Source organism: Opisthocomus hoazin, chromosome 4 (assembly GCF_030867145.1).
Source record: "Opisthocomus hoazin isolate bOpiHoa1 chromosome 4, bOpiHoa1.hap1, whole genome shotgun sequence".
NCBI classification, from domain to species: Eukaryota; Metazoa; Chordata; class Aves; order Opisthocomiformes; family Opisthocomidae; genus Opisthocomus; species Opisthocomus hoazin.
This window is the reverse complement of record NC_134417.1, coordinates 10347096-10361010: the sequence shown is the minus strand read 5'-3', so window position 1 is coordinate 10361010 and position 13915 is coordinate 10347096. Positions and strand designations below refer to the sequence as shown.

General features: G+C 54.3%; 1 protein-coding gene across 1 annotated transcript in view; it reads left to right on the top strand.

Annotated features, from left to right (window-relative positions):
• The first annotated feature begins 279 nt into the window (after positions 1-279).
• Positions 280-13915, top strand: part of IRS1 (insulin receptor substrate 1) — a 55501-nt gene continuing 41865 nt past the window's right edge. Inside the window, exons 1-2 of the mRNA XM_075417895.1 lie at positions 280-409; positions 1286-4984. Coding sequence (XP_075274010.1) covers positions 1368-4970 — 3603 coding nt within the window. The 5' untranslated portion in view covers positions 280-409; positions 1286-1367 and the 3' untranslated portion in view covers positions 4971-4984. The remainder of the gene's footprint in view (positions 410-1285; positions 4985-13915) is intronic.

Here is a 13915-nt window from a genome sequence, read left to right as displayed (position 1 = left end):
GGCTGCCGGCGGCGGTTATAAATAACACGGCGCTGAATGGCGTCTGCTCCTCCTCGCTACGCGCCGCGCCTCAGCCCGGCGGGGTGCCGCCCCCTGCCGCCGCCGTTGACGGACAGGCGGCGGCACCAATGGGGGCGCGGCCCCCGGCGGGCGGTGCGGCGGCGGGGCCGGGCCCGGCGGTGGCGGCCCCCGCGGCCGCGCTGAATGAGGGCAGGGCGAGAGGGCGGGGAGCAGCCGGGGCGGGCCGCGGGGCCGCGGCGCTGGGCTGGCCGGGAGCCCGGCGGCGGCGGCTCCGGGGATGGTCCACGCACTGGCGCCGTCACGTGTTGTTCTGCTCGGAGCGAGCCTGAGCCGCGGCGGCGGGCGGAGGGGGCCGGACGGGCGAGCGCGGCCCCCGCCGCCTGTTTCGGTGCGGGGCGCCGGGAAACTCCGCGAAGAAGCCGGCGGAGAGGGAGTCGCCGCGGCCGTGCCCGCTCCCCCGCCGGCCTGGGGCGCGGGAGGGGGCCACTCCGCCGGCCGCTGAGGCGCTGCCGACTGGCATGAGGGGGGGGCGGGCGGGGGGTGTTCCTTGGGCGCCGCGGCCGCCTGCCGTCCCGCCGCTCCGCGTGCGAGCGGCGCGCTCTCCGCCTGACGCGATGGGACTGAATGGGGTCGCGAGCCTCCTCTGCGCGCGCGAGCGGGAGCAGCCGCCGGCTCGGCGCTGATACCGGGGGGGGGGGGGGGGTGCGGGCGGGCGGATTTTTGTGTTGTTTGGTTGGTTTTCTCGGGGTCGATTTTTTTTTTTTGGGGGGGGGGAAGCGGCGTGTATTTTTGGGTGCAAACCCCGGACTTCGCAAAACAAATCTCCGCCCCCGAGAGGATCTTTAATCCGCAACAGAAACCGCTGCTGGCGGAGGCGAACTTGAGGCGGGGGGGCGCGGGGAAGGGGACCCCGGCCCCGCGGAGCCCGGCCCGGCGAGGGAGGATGCGGTGCTCCGGCCCGGCGGCTGCTCCGGGGACGAGACTTCGCTCTGCACTGCTCGGGACCGGACTTTTTAAGGAGGCGCTGACCCGTCCGAGGGCGATTCGGGCATAAACAGCGACGCGGAGCCCCGGGTCGGTGCTGGGAGCTGCCTCTGCCACCGAACAGCTGCTCCCGCCCGCTCCTGTCCCTCCCCGGCCCGCGCTCCGAAGGGGATCCTGAGCTCTTTTGCTGCTTTTTGATTTTCTTCTTTTTGTTTGGTGTTTGTTTTTTTTTTTGTGTGTGTGTGTTTTTGTAATCGTTGTTGCATGAATTTCATTTTAGGTGGTTGTCTTTTCCGGCCGGCTTGGCTGTTTTGGGGTCTTGCGGACTGCTAGCTGCAGTAACAGCTCCACCGCCTCGCACCATGGCCAGCCCCACAGATAATAACGAGGGCTTCTTCTCAGATGTCAGGAAGGTGGGTTACTTGCGCAAACCCAAGAGCATGCATAAACGCTTTTTCGTGCTGAGGGCAGCCAGCGAGTCTGGACCCGCCCGGCTGGAGTATTACGAGAATGAGAAGAAATGGAGACACAAGTCAGGGGCCCCCAAGCGCTCCATCCCACTAGAAAGCTGCTTCAACATCAACAAACGGGCTGACTCCAAGAACAAGCACCTGGTGGCCCTCTACACCAAGGACGAGCACTTTGCCATTGCGGCTGACAGCGAGCCTGAGCAGGAGAGCTGGTACCAAGCGCTGCTGCAGTTGCACAACAGGGCCAAGGGCCACCTCCACCACCACCACCACCACCACCACAGCGATGTCACCTTTGGAGGCAGCAGCACGGGACTGGGGGAAGCAGGCGAGGACAGCTATGGTGAGGTAGCCCCTGGCCCAGCTTTTAAGGAAGTTTGGCAAGTAATTCTGAAGCCTAAGGGCCTAGGCCAGACAAAGAACCTGATTGGCATCTACCGCCTGTGCCTGACTAACAAGACCATCAGCTTTGTGAAGCTGAATTCGGATGCGGCTGCCGTGGTGCTGCAGCTGCTCAATATCCGCCGCTGTGGTCACTCTGAGAACTTCTTCTTCATTGAGGTGGGGCGCTCGGCTGTGACCGGGCCCGGGGAGTTCTGGATGCAGGTGGATGACTCTGTCGTGGCACAGAACATGCATGAAACCATCCTGGAGGCTATGCGAGCCATGAGCGAGGAATTCCGACCCCGCAGCAAGAGCCAGTCCTCCTCGAACTGTTCCAACCCCATCTCCGTGCCCCTTCGCAGCAGGCACCACGTCAACAACCCTCCACCCAGCCAAGTGGGGCTCAGTCGCCGGTCCAGGACTGAGAGCGTCACAGCCACCTCTCCTGCCGGTGGCGGGGGTGGAGGTGTGGGTGGCAAACCCAGCTCCTTCCGGGTCCGAGCGTCGAGTGACGGGGAAGGCACAATGTCGAGGCCTGCCTCTGTGGACGGCAGCCCAGTTAGCCCCAGTGCTGGCCGGACCCATTCGCACAGACACCGTGGCAACTCCAGGCTCCATCCTCCGCTCAACCACAGCCGGTCCATCCCCATGCCTTCCTCGCGCTGTTCTCCTTCAGCCACCAGCCCGGTCAGCCTGTCGTCGAGCAGCACGAGCGGCCATGGCTCCACCTCAGACTGCCTGTTTCCACGGAGGTCGAGTGCTTCAGTTTCCGGCTCCCCTAGCGATGGTGGATTTATTTCTTCGGATGAGTACGGTTCCAGCCCGTGTGACTTTCGCAGCTCTTTTCGCAGCGTGACCCCAGATTCGTTGGGACACACCCCACCGGCTCGGGGTGACGAAGAGCTCAACTATATCTGCATGGGGGGGAAGGCCGCCTCCTCTTGCTGCAGTCTGGCAGCGCCCAACGGCCACTTCGTCCCACGCGCCTGCCACCCGCAGCAGCCGCCCCGCTACCCTGGCACGCCATGCTGTCCCCGAGGCGGCAGCGAGGAGGTTGCCGACTTGGAGAAGGCGTTCAGGAAGCGGACTCACTCTGCGGGCACTTCGCCCACCATCTCCCACCAGAAGACGCCCTCGCAGTCTTCAGTGGCCTCCATTGAGGAGTACACGGAGATGCTGCCTTCCTACCCCTGTGGCGGCAGCCGGCTGCCCTCCTACCGGCACTCTGCCTTCGTGCCCACGCACTCCTACCCGGAGGAGTGTCTGGAGATGCACCACCTAGACAGCGGCCATCATCGGACCAACTCTGCCCCGCACACGGATGATGGCTACATGCCCATGTCGCCCGGCGTAGCCCCTGTGCCTGGCGGTGGGGGGCCCCCCAAGGGTGGTGACTACATGCCCATGAGTCCGAAGAGCGTGTCGGCTCCACAGCAGATCATCAACCCCGGCAGGGGCGGCCGCCACCCTCCAGCCACGGTGGACTCCAACGGCTACATGATGATGTCCCCCAGCGGCAGCTACTCCCCCGACGGTGGCTCCGCGGGCTACGGCAAGATCTGGACAAACGGCGCCGGCCACCACCCGAAGCTCTCGGTGGAGAGCAACGAAGGCAAGCTCCCCTGCGGCGGCGGCGACTACATCAACATGTCTCCCGCCAGCGGCTCCACCACCAGCACCCCGCCCGACTGCTACTTCGGGGCCGCGGGGCAGCCGGGCGTCGAGGAGGCCGCCGCGGCCCACCACAGGCCCATCTACTCCTACTTCTCGCTGCCGCGCTCCTTCAAGCACGTGCACCGGCGGGGCGGCGGCGGGGCGGCGGCGGGCGACGAGGGCAGCCCCCAGCCCCGCGTCGCCCTCGGCCCCGGCCGCCTGCTTTACGCCGCCGAGGACTCGTCCTCCTCGGCCAGCAGCGACAGCCTGGGCGGCGGCGGCGGCGGCCCCGAGGGCGGCCCCCTGCTGCAGGCGCAGCCGCCGCGCAAGGTGGACACTGCCGTGCAGACCCGCGGCCGCCCGGCGCGGCCGACGCGCCTGTCGCTGGGCGGCCCCAGGGCCAGCACCCTGCCGCGGGCCCGCGAGCAGCCCCCTCTCCTCCTGCCCCCCGAGCCCAAGAGCCCCGGCGAGTACGTCAACATCGAGTTCGTCGCCGGCGAGAAGCCGGCGTTCCCCGCGGCCGCGCTGGGGCTGGGACTGCCGCCGCCGCCGGGCGACGCCGCCGCCGAGGAGTACATGAACATGGAGCTGGGCCCGCCGCGGGCCCCCTGCCCCGCCGCCGCCCGGGCGGCCCCGCCGGCCCGGCCCGGCCGAGGCGCGGCCCCCGGCGGCCGGGACTACGTGGCGATGCAGCTGGGGGGTGCCGCCGCCGCCGGGGGCTCCCGCTCGGACTGCGCCGACAGCCCTTCCCCCGGCTCGCCCGCTCTCCTGCTCAGCTACGCCGACGGGCGGGCGGGCCGCTCCGCCGCCGAGAAGCCCCCGCTGGCGGCGACGACCGCGACGGCGGCGGCGGCTTCCCCGGAGTTGCCGCGGCCGCCGGCTGAGCTGTTGGCGGCGCCGCCGCGCTCCTCCTCCCTGCTCGGGGGCCCCGGCGCGGGCAGCGCCTTCACCCGCGTCAGCCTCAGCCCCGGCCGCAGCCAGAGCGCCAAGGTGGTCCGCGCCGACCCCCAGGGCGGCCGGCGGCGGCACAGCTCCGAGACCTTCTCCTCCACGCCCAGCGCTGCCCGCGGAACGGCGGGCGGCGGCGGGCCCGGGGCGCCCTTCCCCGGCGGCGGCGCGGGGGGCGCGGAGGAGGCCAAGCGCCACAGCTCGGCCTCCTTCGAGAACGTCTGGCTGCGGCCCGCCGCGGGGGAGGTGGCCGGCGCCCCCGCCGCCCGCCGGGAGCCGGGCGCCGCGCCCGCCCCGGAGAACGGGCTCAACTACATCGACCTGGACCTGGTGAAGGACTTCGGCCACCGCCGCCACCGCCACCTCCACCCCCGCGCCGAGGGCGCCGCGCTGCCGGGGGGCAAGCCGCCGCCGCCGAAGCCCCCGGGCCAGCCCCGCGGGAGCGGCCCCTCCGGCGACGACCTGAGCGCCTACGCCAGCATCAGCTTCCAGCAGCGGGAGGAGCCGTAGGAGCCGGGCGGCCGGTGAGCCGGGGGCGGGGCGGGGAGCTCTGAGGGGAGCGGGGCCGCGGCGCGGTCCGGCGGGGAGAGCGCCCGGGGGCAGAGCGTCGCCGGGGGTGCCCCCGCCGCTGGCGCTCACCGGGCGGGGGCCGCGGGCTGCGGCGGGGGGTGCGGCGCGGGGCCGCAGCTCGCCGCGGGTCAGAACCCCGGAGGTAGGGGGAGCTGGCGGGGGGGCTGCAGGCGGGAAGCTGCCGGCGTGGCCGGTGGTCGCTCCCTGGCCCGGCACAGGGCCGCCGGCCGTGCCAGCCCTCGCTTTCCCACCTGCGGACCATGGCGAAGGGCATCGGCCTCGCAGGGCCGCGGCGAGCGCGGGTGCGGATGTGTCTGGAAGGTGCTGGGAGTTCGAGAGCAGGCTGCGGCGCCTGCGGAGCGTTGAACCCGACCCTCGTGATTCGGCCGGTGCTGAGCGTGGCTGCCCCACGCTCGCAGCAGCGTTACGGGCTGCGCAAGGATGGGGCTCTGTGCGCGGTGTGTTGACGTCGACCGATGTGTTCTATTTGTCCTTCGAACTTTTTGGTTTTGATTTGGAAGTAACTTCCCCCGGGCTATTGCGGATTGGTCACAGGTGTGTGAGACGGGTGGGAGCGCTGCGGGAAGCAGTGTGAGGTTTCTGCTACCGGGGAGCTTCGTGCGGCGCGTACCAAGCACAGGTCGTGTAGAGCCTGCGCAGCGCGGTGCACCTGCGGGAGACCTTGCATGGGAGGTGAAGACCCTTCCGGTGCAGATGACCCGTAGCAGATAGCTACCCGGTTAATCTTGTTGCGAAATTTGGCTTCAGCGGTTTTCTACATGAGCAGCAGCAATTGCAGTGGTGTAGGTAGTTAGGATGAGTACGTGCAATGGCATTAGGGGATGAATCTCGTGCCACTGTTTACATTGTAAGTGTAATAAACTTACTATTTGTACTGCTTGCTCGCTCGGCTCAAGGGAACGCTGAGGGCTGGTCTGGATACAATGCCTGGGATCGTATGTTCACCATTTTTGTATTTTTATCCTTATAACCTGAACAAAGGCAGAACAATCTCTTCGCATTGGCTACTTAGCACTTGCTGCTGTTGCCTGTTAAAGCAGTGCAATACTAGGTGTTAGTCTTACATGACTTATGAACAGCAGGTTAATTCCAAAGTTGGCGGTGAGGTTTAAGATCAGCACAGATCCTTGCTGGTCTGGTTCAAATGGTAACTGGTAGGATGTGATTATTTTTGTGGATGTCTGACAGGAGCGTGCTGGCTGTTGCAGTACGTTGTCCGTGTCCAGGCTTACACTGCCACACCCATTCTCTGTGCTGGGATGACAGGCAAGAGCCTGTCGAGACTGTCCTTGCGATGCCTGCCGCTGCCCTGGGAATCCGTGTGTGCTGAGAGCAGCGTTGGTCTTGTGAACTCTTCAGGAGGGGATTTTTGCCAGAGGATGCAGCATGTTGGGCTGGAACTCACAATGCTAGGACCATCACTTCCCTCCCCCTCCGCCCCAGCTGTGTGCTAAGATTAAGGGAGCAAATGTGAGAGAAAATCCTTTGTCAGCGTGTGGATAAATAATAAACGTGTGAAAGCGTATGAGAGCGCAGGTCTGGGGGGGAGCACTGTCATAACTGTTTACTCACACAGTTTTTTTTTCCAAATGCACTGTTTACTTTTGCTATAGACAATTCATTTAATTGATCTTGTGTGTCATCATGAAAGCTGTGGAAATGTTTTCCATCGTGGTGGTGGGTAGATACCTGCTGTGATTGTGCTGTTCAGTGGTGGATCAGGACGTGGAAGACCTGATAAAAGAACATGCTGAAAAATATTATGCAGATAGTTTTCAGAGCAGCGTTGTGAAAGGTAGTGTCTAATAGAGTAATTGCTGTTTGAAGTCAGTTCTTACTTCCTAAAATTAGGATGGGACTGAGCAAGCACAGCTTCTCCTGGGTGGCAGGAGAAGAGTCAGGCTATAATTACATGGGGAGTTTGTAGCCATGGCTGTTCCTTTCCCTTCCCACTATAAAGCCCTGTTAGTTGCTGGTAGCCTTCTCGGACATTAACCCTATTGGACTCTCTTTTCCCAGGCTAGATTTCTCACCATCCGCTGAAACTTTCCTCACAAAATTCAGCCTGGCTAGCTCGTCTGTTGTTGAGCGTGTTAAGGAAAAAAAAAAACACCAACGTTTTGTCTGTGTTAAATCATTTTTACAGCTTTTTTTTGACATGTCCTCGTACCTTTTTTGCTTTGGAGGTGGAACTTAGGTTTGGCAGGTGGATCGGCCTGTGTAGGTTATGCCTTATGCCATCCTTGAGAAAATCTGCCTAGAGGTGAGTGATTTACAGGCCTGCAAACAGTCTGTTTGCACATGCCTGAAAAAGTTGTTGAGCACCTCAAGCTAAACTGTCCTCCTGAAAACTCCGTGTGCAGTGAGGGTGCTCCAGTCCCCCGAAGGTCTGCGTGCCCTTTCCAGCGAGCAGCCGAGCAGGGTGTGCTCCCTCGGCCTCGGCCGGCTGCCCGCCGTGTTCCTCCGGGCAGGTGAGGCTGCCCGGGCTCTGGCTGAGCGCGGGAGGCTGCGGTGGTTGTTGCTCTTGTCGGTGTCTGAGCAACATGAAAGACGAAGGAAAAGCTACTTGGTATGTTTGCAGGTCTGGTGGAGGGGAGGGAGCATCCAGACCTGGGAAGGGAGAGGTGAAGCTGCAACTGTCAGAGGGATGGGGAAGGCTGCATTAAGTACCCTTTCTTTGCTCTCCATCTCTTCCGTGGGTTGTGATTTACACTTTTAATCTCAGACGTGGCGAAGGGACTGCACGTGCTCTTTTTTTTTTTTTTCCTCTACATAGACCAGCCTTCCACCCCACCCCAAAGGCCAAAACTGTCTGGATAACTCTTACTTTATCCATTCTGGAATTTTCTGTTGCTCCAGACTACAAGACAAGGACGCCAAATGTTGGCCGTTCATCTCCTAATCAGTAAAATGATTGTTGCTGCTTTGCTGCAAGGTATCTGACTCCTCTCTTCTTCCCTGCTCCTCTGTCCTCCCTGCCAGCCGCCTCCAAGTTGCTCAGGCATTACATTATGAAGTATTTTTAACCTCTTTCAAGTGTGCTTAGTTCTCTTAACATCAAAGATACTGGCTGAAATAATCACATTGTTTTCCAAAGTTAATTACAAAACATTTCTCTCTCACCCACGGCATTCCTCTGCACTCTCCGATCCTGTTGCCTTCCCTGTCGTATATTCTTGGCTGTTTCTGGGCAGCTGGCCCTGCCCTAACCTTTTGAGCTCTCTGCTCTCATCCTGTTAGAAGTGCAGCCGTTCCAATGCAGTCCCGCACGCTCCCCTGGCCAAACGCTTCCCTCTGCTTCAGAGAACTGGGTGCTGTACTGTGTGCCTAGCCTAGGCGGTGACTGGTGCTTGGATCCCCTGATGAGTGGACTTTATGCTCTAGCCAGAAGGCCACATTGCTGCAGCGGCCAAATCATGCTGGGAAACACCAGCCTACGACACGGAGAGAGCGAGGGGAGAGAGCGGTGTTGCTGTAAGGCGTTTTCCTCCTGCTAAGGGTTTTGCATGCACAGACGAGCAGATGTTGCGGATGCGCTGTGGATCCTGCTTTTGGGATTGCTGTGAGAAGAGAAGGCTCCTAGAATGAGCAGAGGTTTTGAAGATGAACTGCTGATAGCTTGACTTCTGAGTATATAGTCAAAAAATATTCCAAAAAGGAAACCATTAGACGTTTGCTCTGGAGGAACAGGAAAGGCTGTAGTAGGATGGTAGCATGAATCCAGGTACGCGGCTTTGATCTCCGCAGCTTCAAAGCAAAACCATTATTCCCCTGCCTCATTTCCATTTTGTTGATGAGTCTGAGAACTCGTGAAAGGGAGTGCTAATAACACCGAATAGAAAATGTTTAGTGTGAGCAAGTGATAACTTGGCTCCCTTGCTGCTTTAATGATGCCTATTTTACCCAGCTCATGGGTGGTTTGGGTTTGTTTGGTGATGTAAGGAAACGGAGTACAGTACAATGGCACCTATAGGGTTGTTACGCCTGTTGTCTAGTTCCACTTAAAGCAAAGCACTGCTAAGGGGGAGAGCTACACATCTGTTCGGGTCTCCTGAAAATACGTGTGGTGCTAAAAAGAAAATTACTCATGTAATTCTTGTATAATGTATCTGTTGTGTTTTTTTTTTGTTGGGATATTGCTTGCTTTTTTATTTTGTTTCCTTAATAGTTTTCAATAGTTGGTTTTGTTTCCTCACTTAAGGTGGGACAGCCGAAACACAGCAAATGCCAGAACAAGACGTGTACAATTAAATCAGGTTTTTGGGGGGAGGTTGTTTCCAGAACTGAAAGAACAGAAGTTTCTGTAGTTTTGAGTCAGCACCAAGGTAAATACCAGTAAGTTATGAAACTTTTCCATACTTTATGGGTATTACTGTAGACAAAACAGTGCATTTCTTACTGTGTGTACACACGAGTTTTTCCCCATACCTCATTATTTGCCAAAATTGAGTCTGTGTCTCCACATACTGGCATATTTACAGTTCTCCTGTATAAAAAGACCACAAGCTTATAATTAATGTTTTTAGGTTTTTTTGAGGGTTCATTGGATATTTTAGTAGTTTAGACAGTAGATCAGTTCCTTTAGTCTAGCTATATTAAATTGTAGTATTGATTATTTCCCCACCCACCTTGGTTTTAATGACAGTTTTCTTGGGACTTTTCTTTTTTGTTTTCCTGGCTTAAAAAATGAAACTGTATGATTTCTAAACTAATTCAGTCAATTATGAAGTACTATCTGGACTTCTTTAGCGCATAGGCTTCTTATTTAGTCAATGTTTAAACTGGTTTCTGAATGTGGTTTAAATTTGAAAATGAAACAGGACGTCACAGGGCAAGGATGACGCTGATATTTAACTGGTATCTGTGGAGACATCATATGTTTCCTTAGATAGCACCCGGAAATAGGGAATTACAACTCTTGCATAAAGTGCAGTGAGCAGCTATGGAGTGGGAATGTTATTTGACCAGTATCTTCAGTATGTTGTGTTGTTTCAGAAATGCTGGATAGTAGCTGAAATTTTGGTATTCGTTAGCACTATGCAGTTTTCATGACTTTATAAATATATGAGTGCAAGTACTGAAAGTAAAACATACTTGAATATTCTTTTGAACAAGTTGCAGTAACTGTATAATAGCTTGTTTGTGAAGAAAGTGGGGTGTTTTTTTCCAGTTTATTGAAGATGTGAAAGTGGATCTGTTCGGTACAGATCGTTGTGTAAATAAAGTCACTAGTGAACATAAGCTTCAATATATATATATACATTGGTGTCCAGTGATATGGAAGAGAAACAGATATTTTTTTCCCAAACCAATTTGATACTAGATTTAACCTCTGTGCCAAGTTTCATTGACAACTAATTACTGCATTTGATGGGTTATAAAATACGGTACTCTGTTAAGAGATAGGAGGAGAAAGGGGGGAAATGCTGTTCACAGGACCCATACTGTGGCTAGGAGAGAGACTATGGGATGCTGACACAAGGTGATGGGGAATTAGAGGTGCAGGCTGGGGGACAGTTGTAGAAACTGGTATGGGAGGCAGATGGAAATGGGACATAGAAATGATTTAGGGGACAGAGAAACTGTGGTATGATAGTGTGGGTGGAGAGGTGTGTGTGGTCTGAAAGGGTAGGCAAGGTGTGCGTGATCTGAAAGGAATTGTGGTGGTGGTACGTGAAAGTTTGAGGATGAGTATAGAGAAATGTGGAGAGCCTGGATATGTGCAGAGAGTTTATTCTAGAGGCACTCATTTTGCATGGTACTGCAGTTTCTGAAGGTGCTTTTGCTTCTGTATGTGTCTTTTGATCTTTATTACTGGGATAGACACTCGGTTTAGAAAGAGCATGTGTGCCTTACTTGTGAATAGATTTTTTTTTTTTTAAGTATTATTTGGATATTGTGCTGACCTTAACAGACTGACAGGTAAGGTACGCAGAATTTGCCTCCGGCTCTTCTTTCCTGAATTCTTTGTCTTGTGGCATCCCTGTCACAACCACAGCAGTAAACCACAAGCAGGAATCTGCATTAAGTATAAGATAAATAAGAATGAGGGAATTTTAACATCAAACCCCCTTGTTTTTCTAAAGGTCATATAATGAAAGGAGATCTGTATTCATGCAGATTTTTAACTGCAGTATTTTGTTCTTTACACTCTACTACTTGGACAGTTATAAATTTGATTAAAAATGAGGTTCATTAGTTTCATAATTTGTTTTATGGATTAGTAAGTATAGATTCCCTTAAAATAGTTGAACTTAAAGAATGTCTTGTAAAAGAAAATTTCAAATGGCAGAATTATTGTGGCTTGTTACAGCAGATCTTGTGTTTTCCATTTTGTGGTAAGAGCTGCAACATAAATATGTTAATATTAAGAAAGACATCTGAATTCCAAATTTGTGAGAATGCTAAAAGCTGGCTTTTGGTCATCTGTATGTAATCTGATATGTTAGAGTACCTATTCATAGAAGTGAATGACATTATTTAATTTTTACATCATTCTGGGTTTTTGCTAAATGGTGATCATGGTGATTCTTATTTTGAATACATGAGATAGAGGTAGTAAAGGAGAGGTGTTGGTAACTTTAAAAAGATTCTTAACGGGTTTACTCTCTGCTGACAGAAATGATAGGAAATATAACAAAAGCCAAGGTGTGAACAGACAAAGGAGATTTAAATAAGCCTGGCACTCCTAACTAACTAGGAGATGTCTTGATATCTAGCTCTCTGATCATGTCTGACATATCTAGGTCATGTTCTCTGAAGACTATTATTAGAGATTTAACCTTGGGTAATTGCAAAGTGTATTTTCTTCAGAGTAGTTTTTAATCGGGTAGGTGAGACAGTGGAAGTTTGTGTGTGTTCAACTGCTTGCAGTAATTTGGGAGTCTAGTTAGAAGATTTGGTGTCAGCCACCCGAGCTGTAAGGTGAAACGTACCGTTCCCATGGTGTGTCGTGGAAGTTTTACCTGTGTACAGTTTGTCAACCGTTGTAAAATTCCATTTTTTTGGAAGCTGGGGATGTGGAAGAAATGACCTGTTAAATTTTCAAATAAGATACGCTTCAGGAAGAATGGAGTTACGTTGTGCGCTTTACAGCTAGTAGAGCTGTTGAAGTGTACTTGTACATTTGAACTGTCTGGTGATACATGTTATAAAATGCAGGAGGGTAGTAGTAGTCTGGGAGCATCTACAGCTTTAAGTGACGGTGTTTCTTCCTAGTCTGTGTAGGTCGGATATTTGTAACCCACTAGGGCACCTAAGCATTGGACAAACTCTCTTTGAAATACAGAATCTGTGTGAATAGAACAAATGTGAATTATCTACCAGCCTTGGTTCTTGGCCGGTTTCAGTGGTCTAGCTTTCAGTGTGGTGCACAGATATTTGTTAAGACATAACTATGGGGCAGGAACTCCATAAGCTGTCTTTGCCAGTCAAGAAAATACATAACTAGTCTGTGCACGGGAGCTTTCCTGCAGTGGCGCAGTTCCCTGAAGGAGTAAAAAGCTCGAAAGTGTGGAGTGACAGAGACTAAGCCAGTGGTTGTACGGGTTCCTTCTGCCCCTGCTTCACTGAGTTGTAGACTTAAAAAACCTGACCCCCAAACCTCCTTCATTCTCCTCACAAGATACTGGATGTCTGTATGTCACCAGTGACATCGTGTTTAAACGCTGTGCCCAGAGTTGTGGAGAAGACGTCTGTCTTTGTTGAGAGAGTAAAAGAACCTCAGAAGCGTAGATGGGAGGTAGAAGATTGAGTTCATTGCTCCTCTTACGGTGTATCTTGGCTGGGGTCTGGCTGTTTGTCGGTTTGTAAGTTCCAGCAGAGGAGTGGAAGGGAGGTGGGGAGCTCGGAATGCGGTGGCCGAAGCTGTGACTGCTTGCTTCGGCCCCGACTTGAGCTTCCCGTGCCCTGCGCTGTGTACGAGAGCTGCAAAAAGACACCTAGAGAGACAGCTGGTGTGGATCAGTGAGGGCAGCTTTTAGATTCAAGCAGTGGATGGCAATTCAAAATGAAGGCCAGCTATGCTGAAGATGAAGAGAAGACTGCTGTGTTAGAAAAGGAGATTTTAACTGCTAGAGAACAGGGAAGAAGCAACAGAGGAGACCTCTCGGCTGGTGAGACAGCCCGGGAGCTGGGGAGCCCTCTGTGTGCGCTGCACACCAGGGCAGTGCTGGTGCCTCGGCATAAGTAACGTTCAGTCACTTTGCTGAAATACCTTGAAAATTACTAGAGCAAGGAGACTGTGGTCTTCCAGTAACTTCCCAGTTTAGTTTGATGATTCCTAAACAAGTGATCAACCACGTGTTGGGGAGTCAGCGTCAGCAGCAATGCATGTGGTGTGCAAGAGCCTTCATACTGATATTAAAAAAGGAAAAAAATGAGAAAGTCTTCTCTTTCCTGGAGAAGATACAGATGCAACAGCATGTTGCCTACCCTGTCATAGGGCTGGTAAAGTCTGCTGCCTTCCCTGGTGTGGTACGATGTGCTTTTTCATGTTCTCTCATGGTGATACCCAGAGAAATAAAGTTTGGGCACTTCTGCTGGAGTGATGGCTGCTGTTGCATTCCTGACGCTTGCAGGCACTGTAGGTAAATGATGGAGACGTTGGCTGAACAGTTTCTGAAAGATGGGATGAATTTTCATTTCCTCAGAAAAGTTTGTGCTGTCGTAATTACCGATTCTTCTCCTGCAATTCCTGATCACAAATTCTGAATTACTTGTTACTTCAAAATAGTAAAACGTAGCATTTATGGAGCAGAATGTTACAGAATAATGAGGACATAAACTAGCAAGTTGTTTAGTCGTTTGAGGCTAAGACAATGTTGTCTTATTTTTTTCTTTTTTTCTACTTGGAATAAATCCCT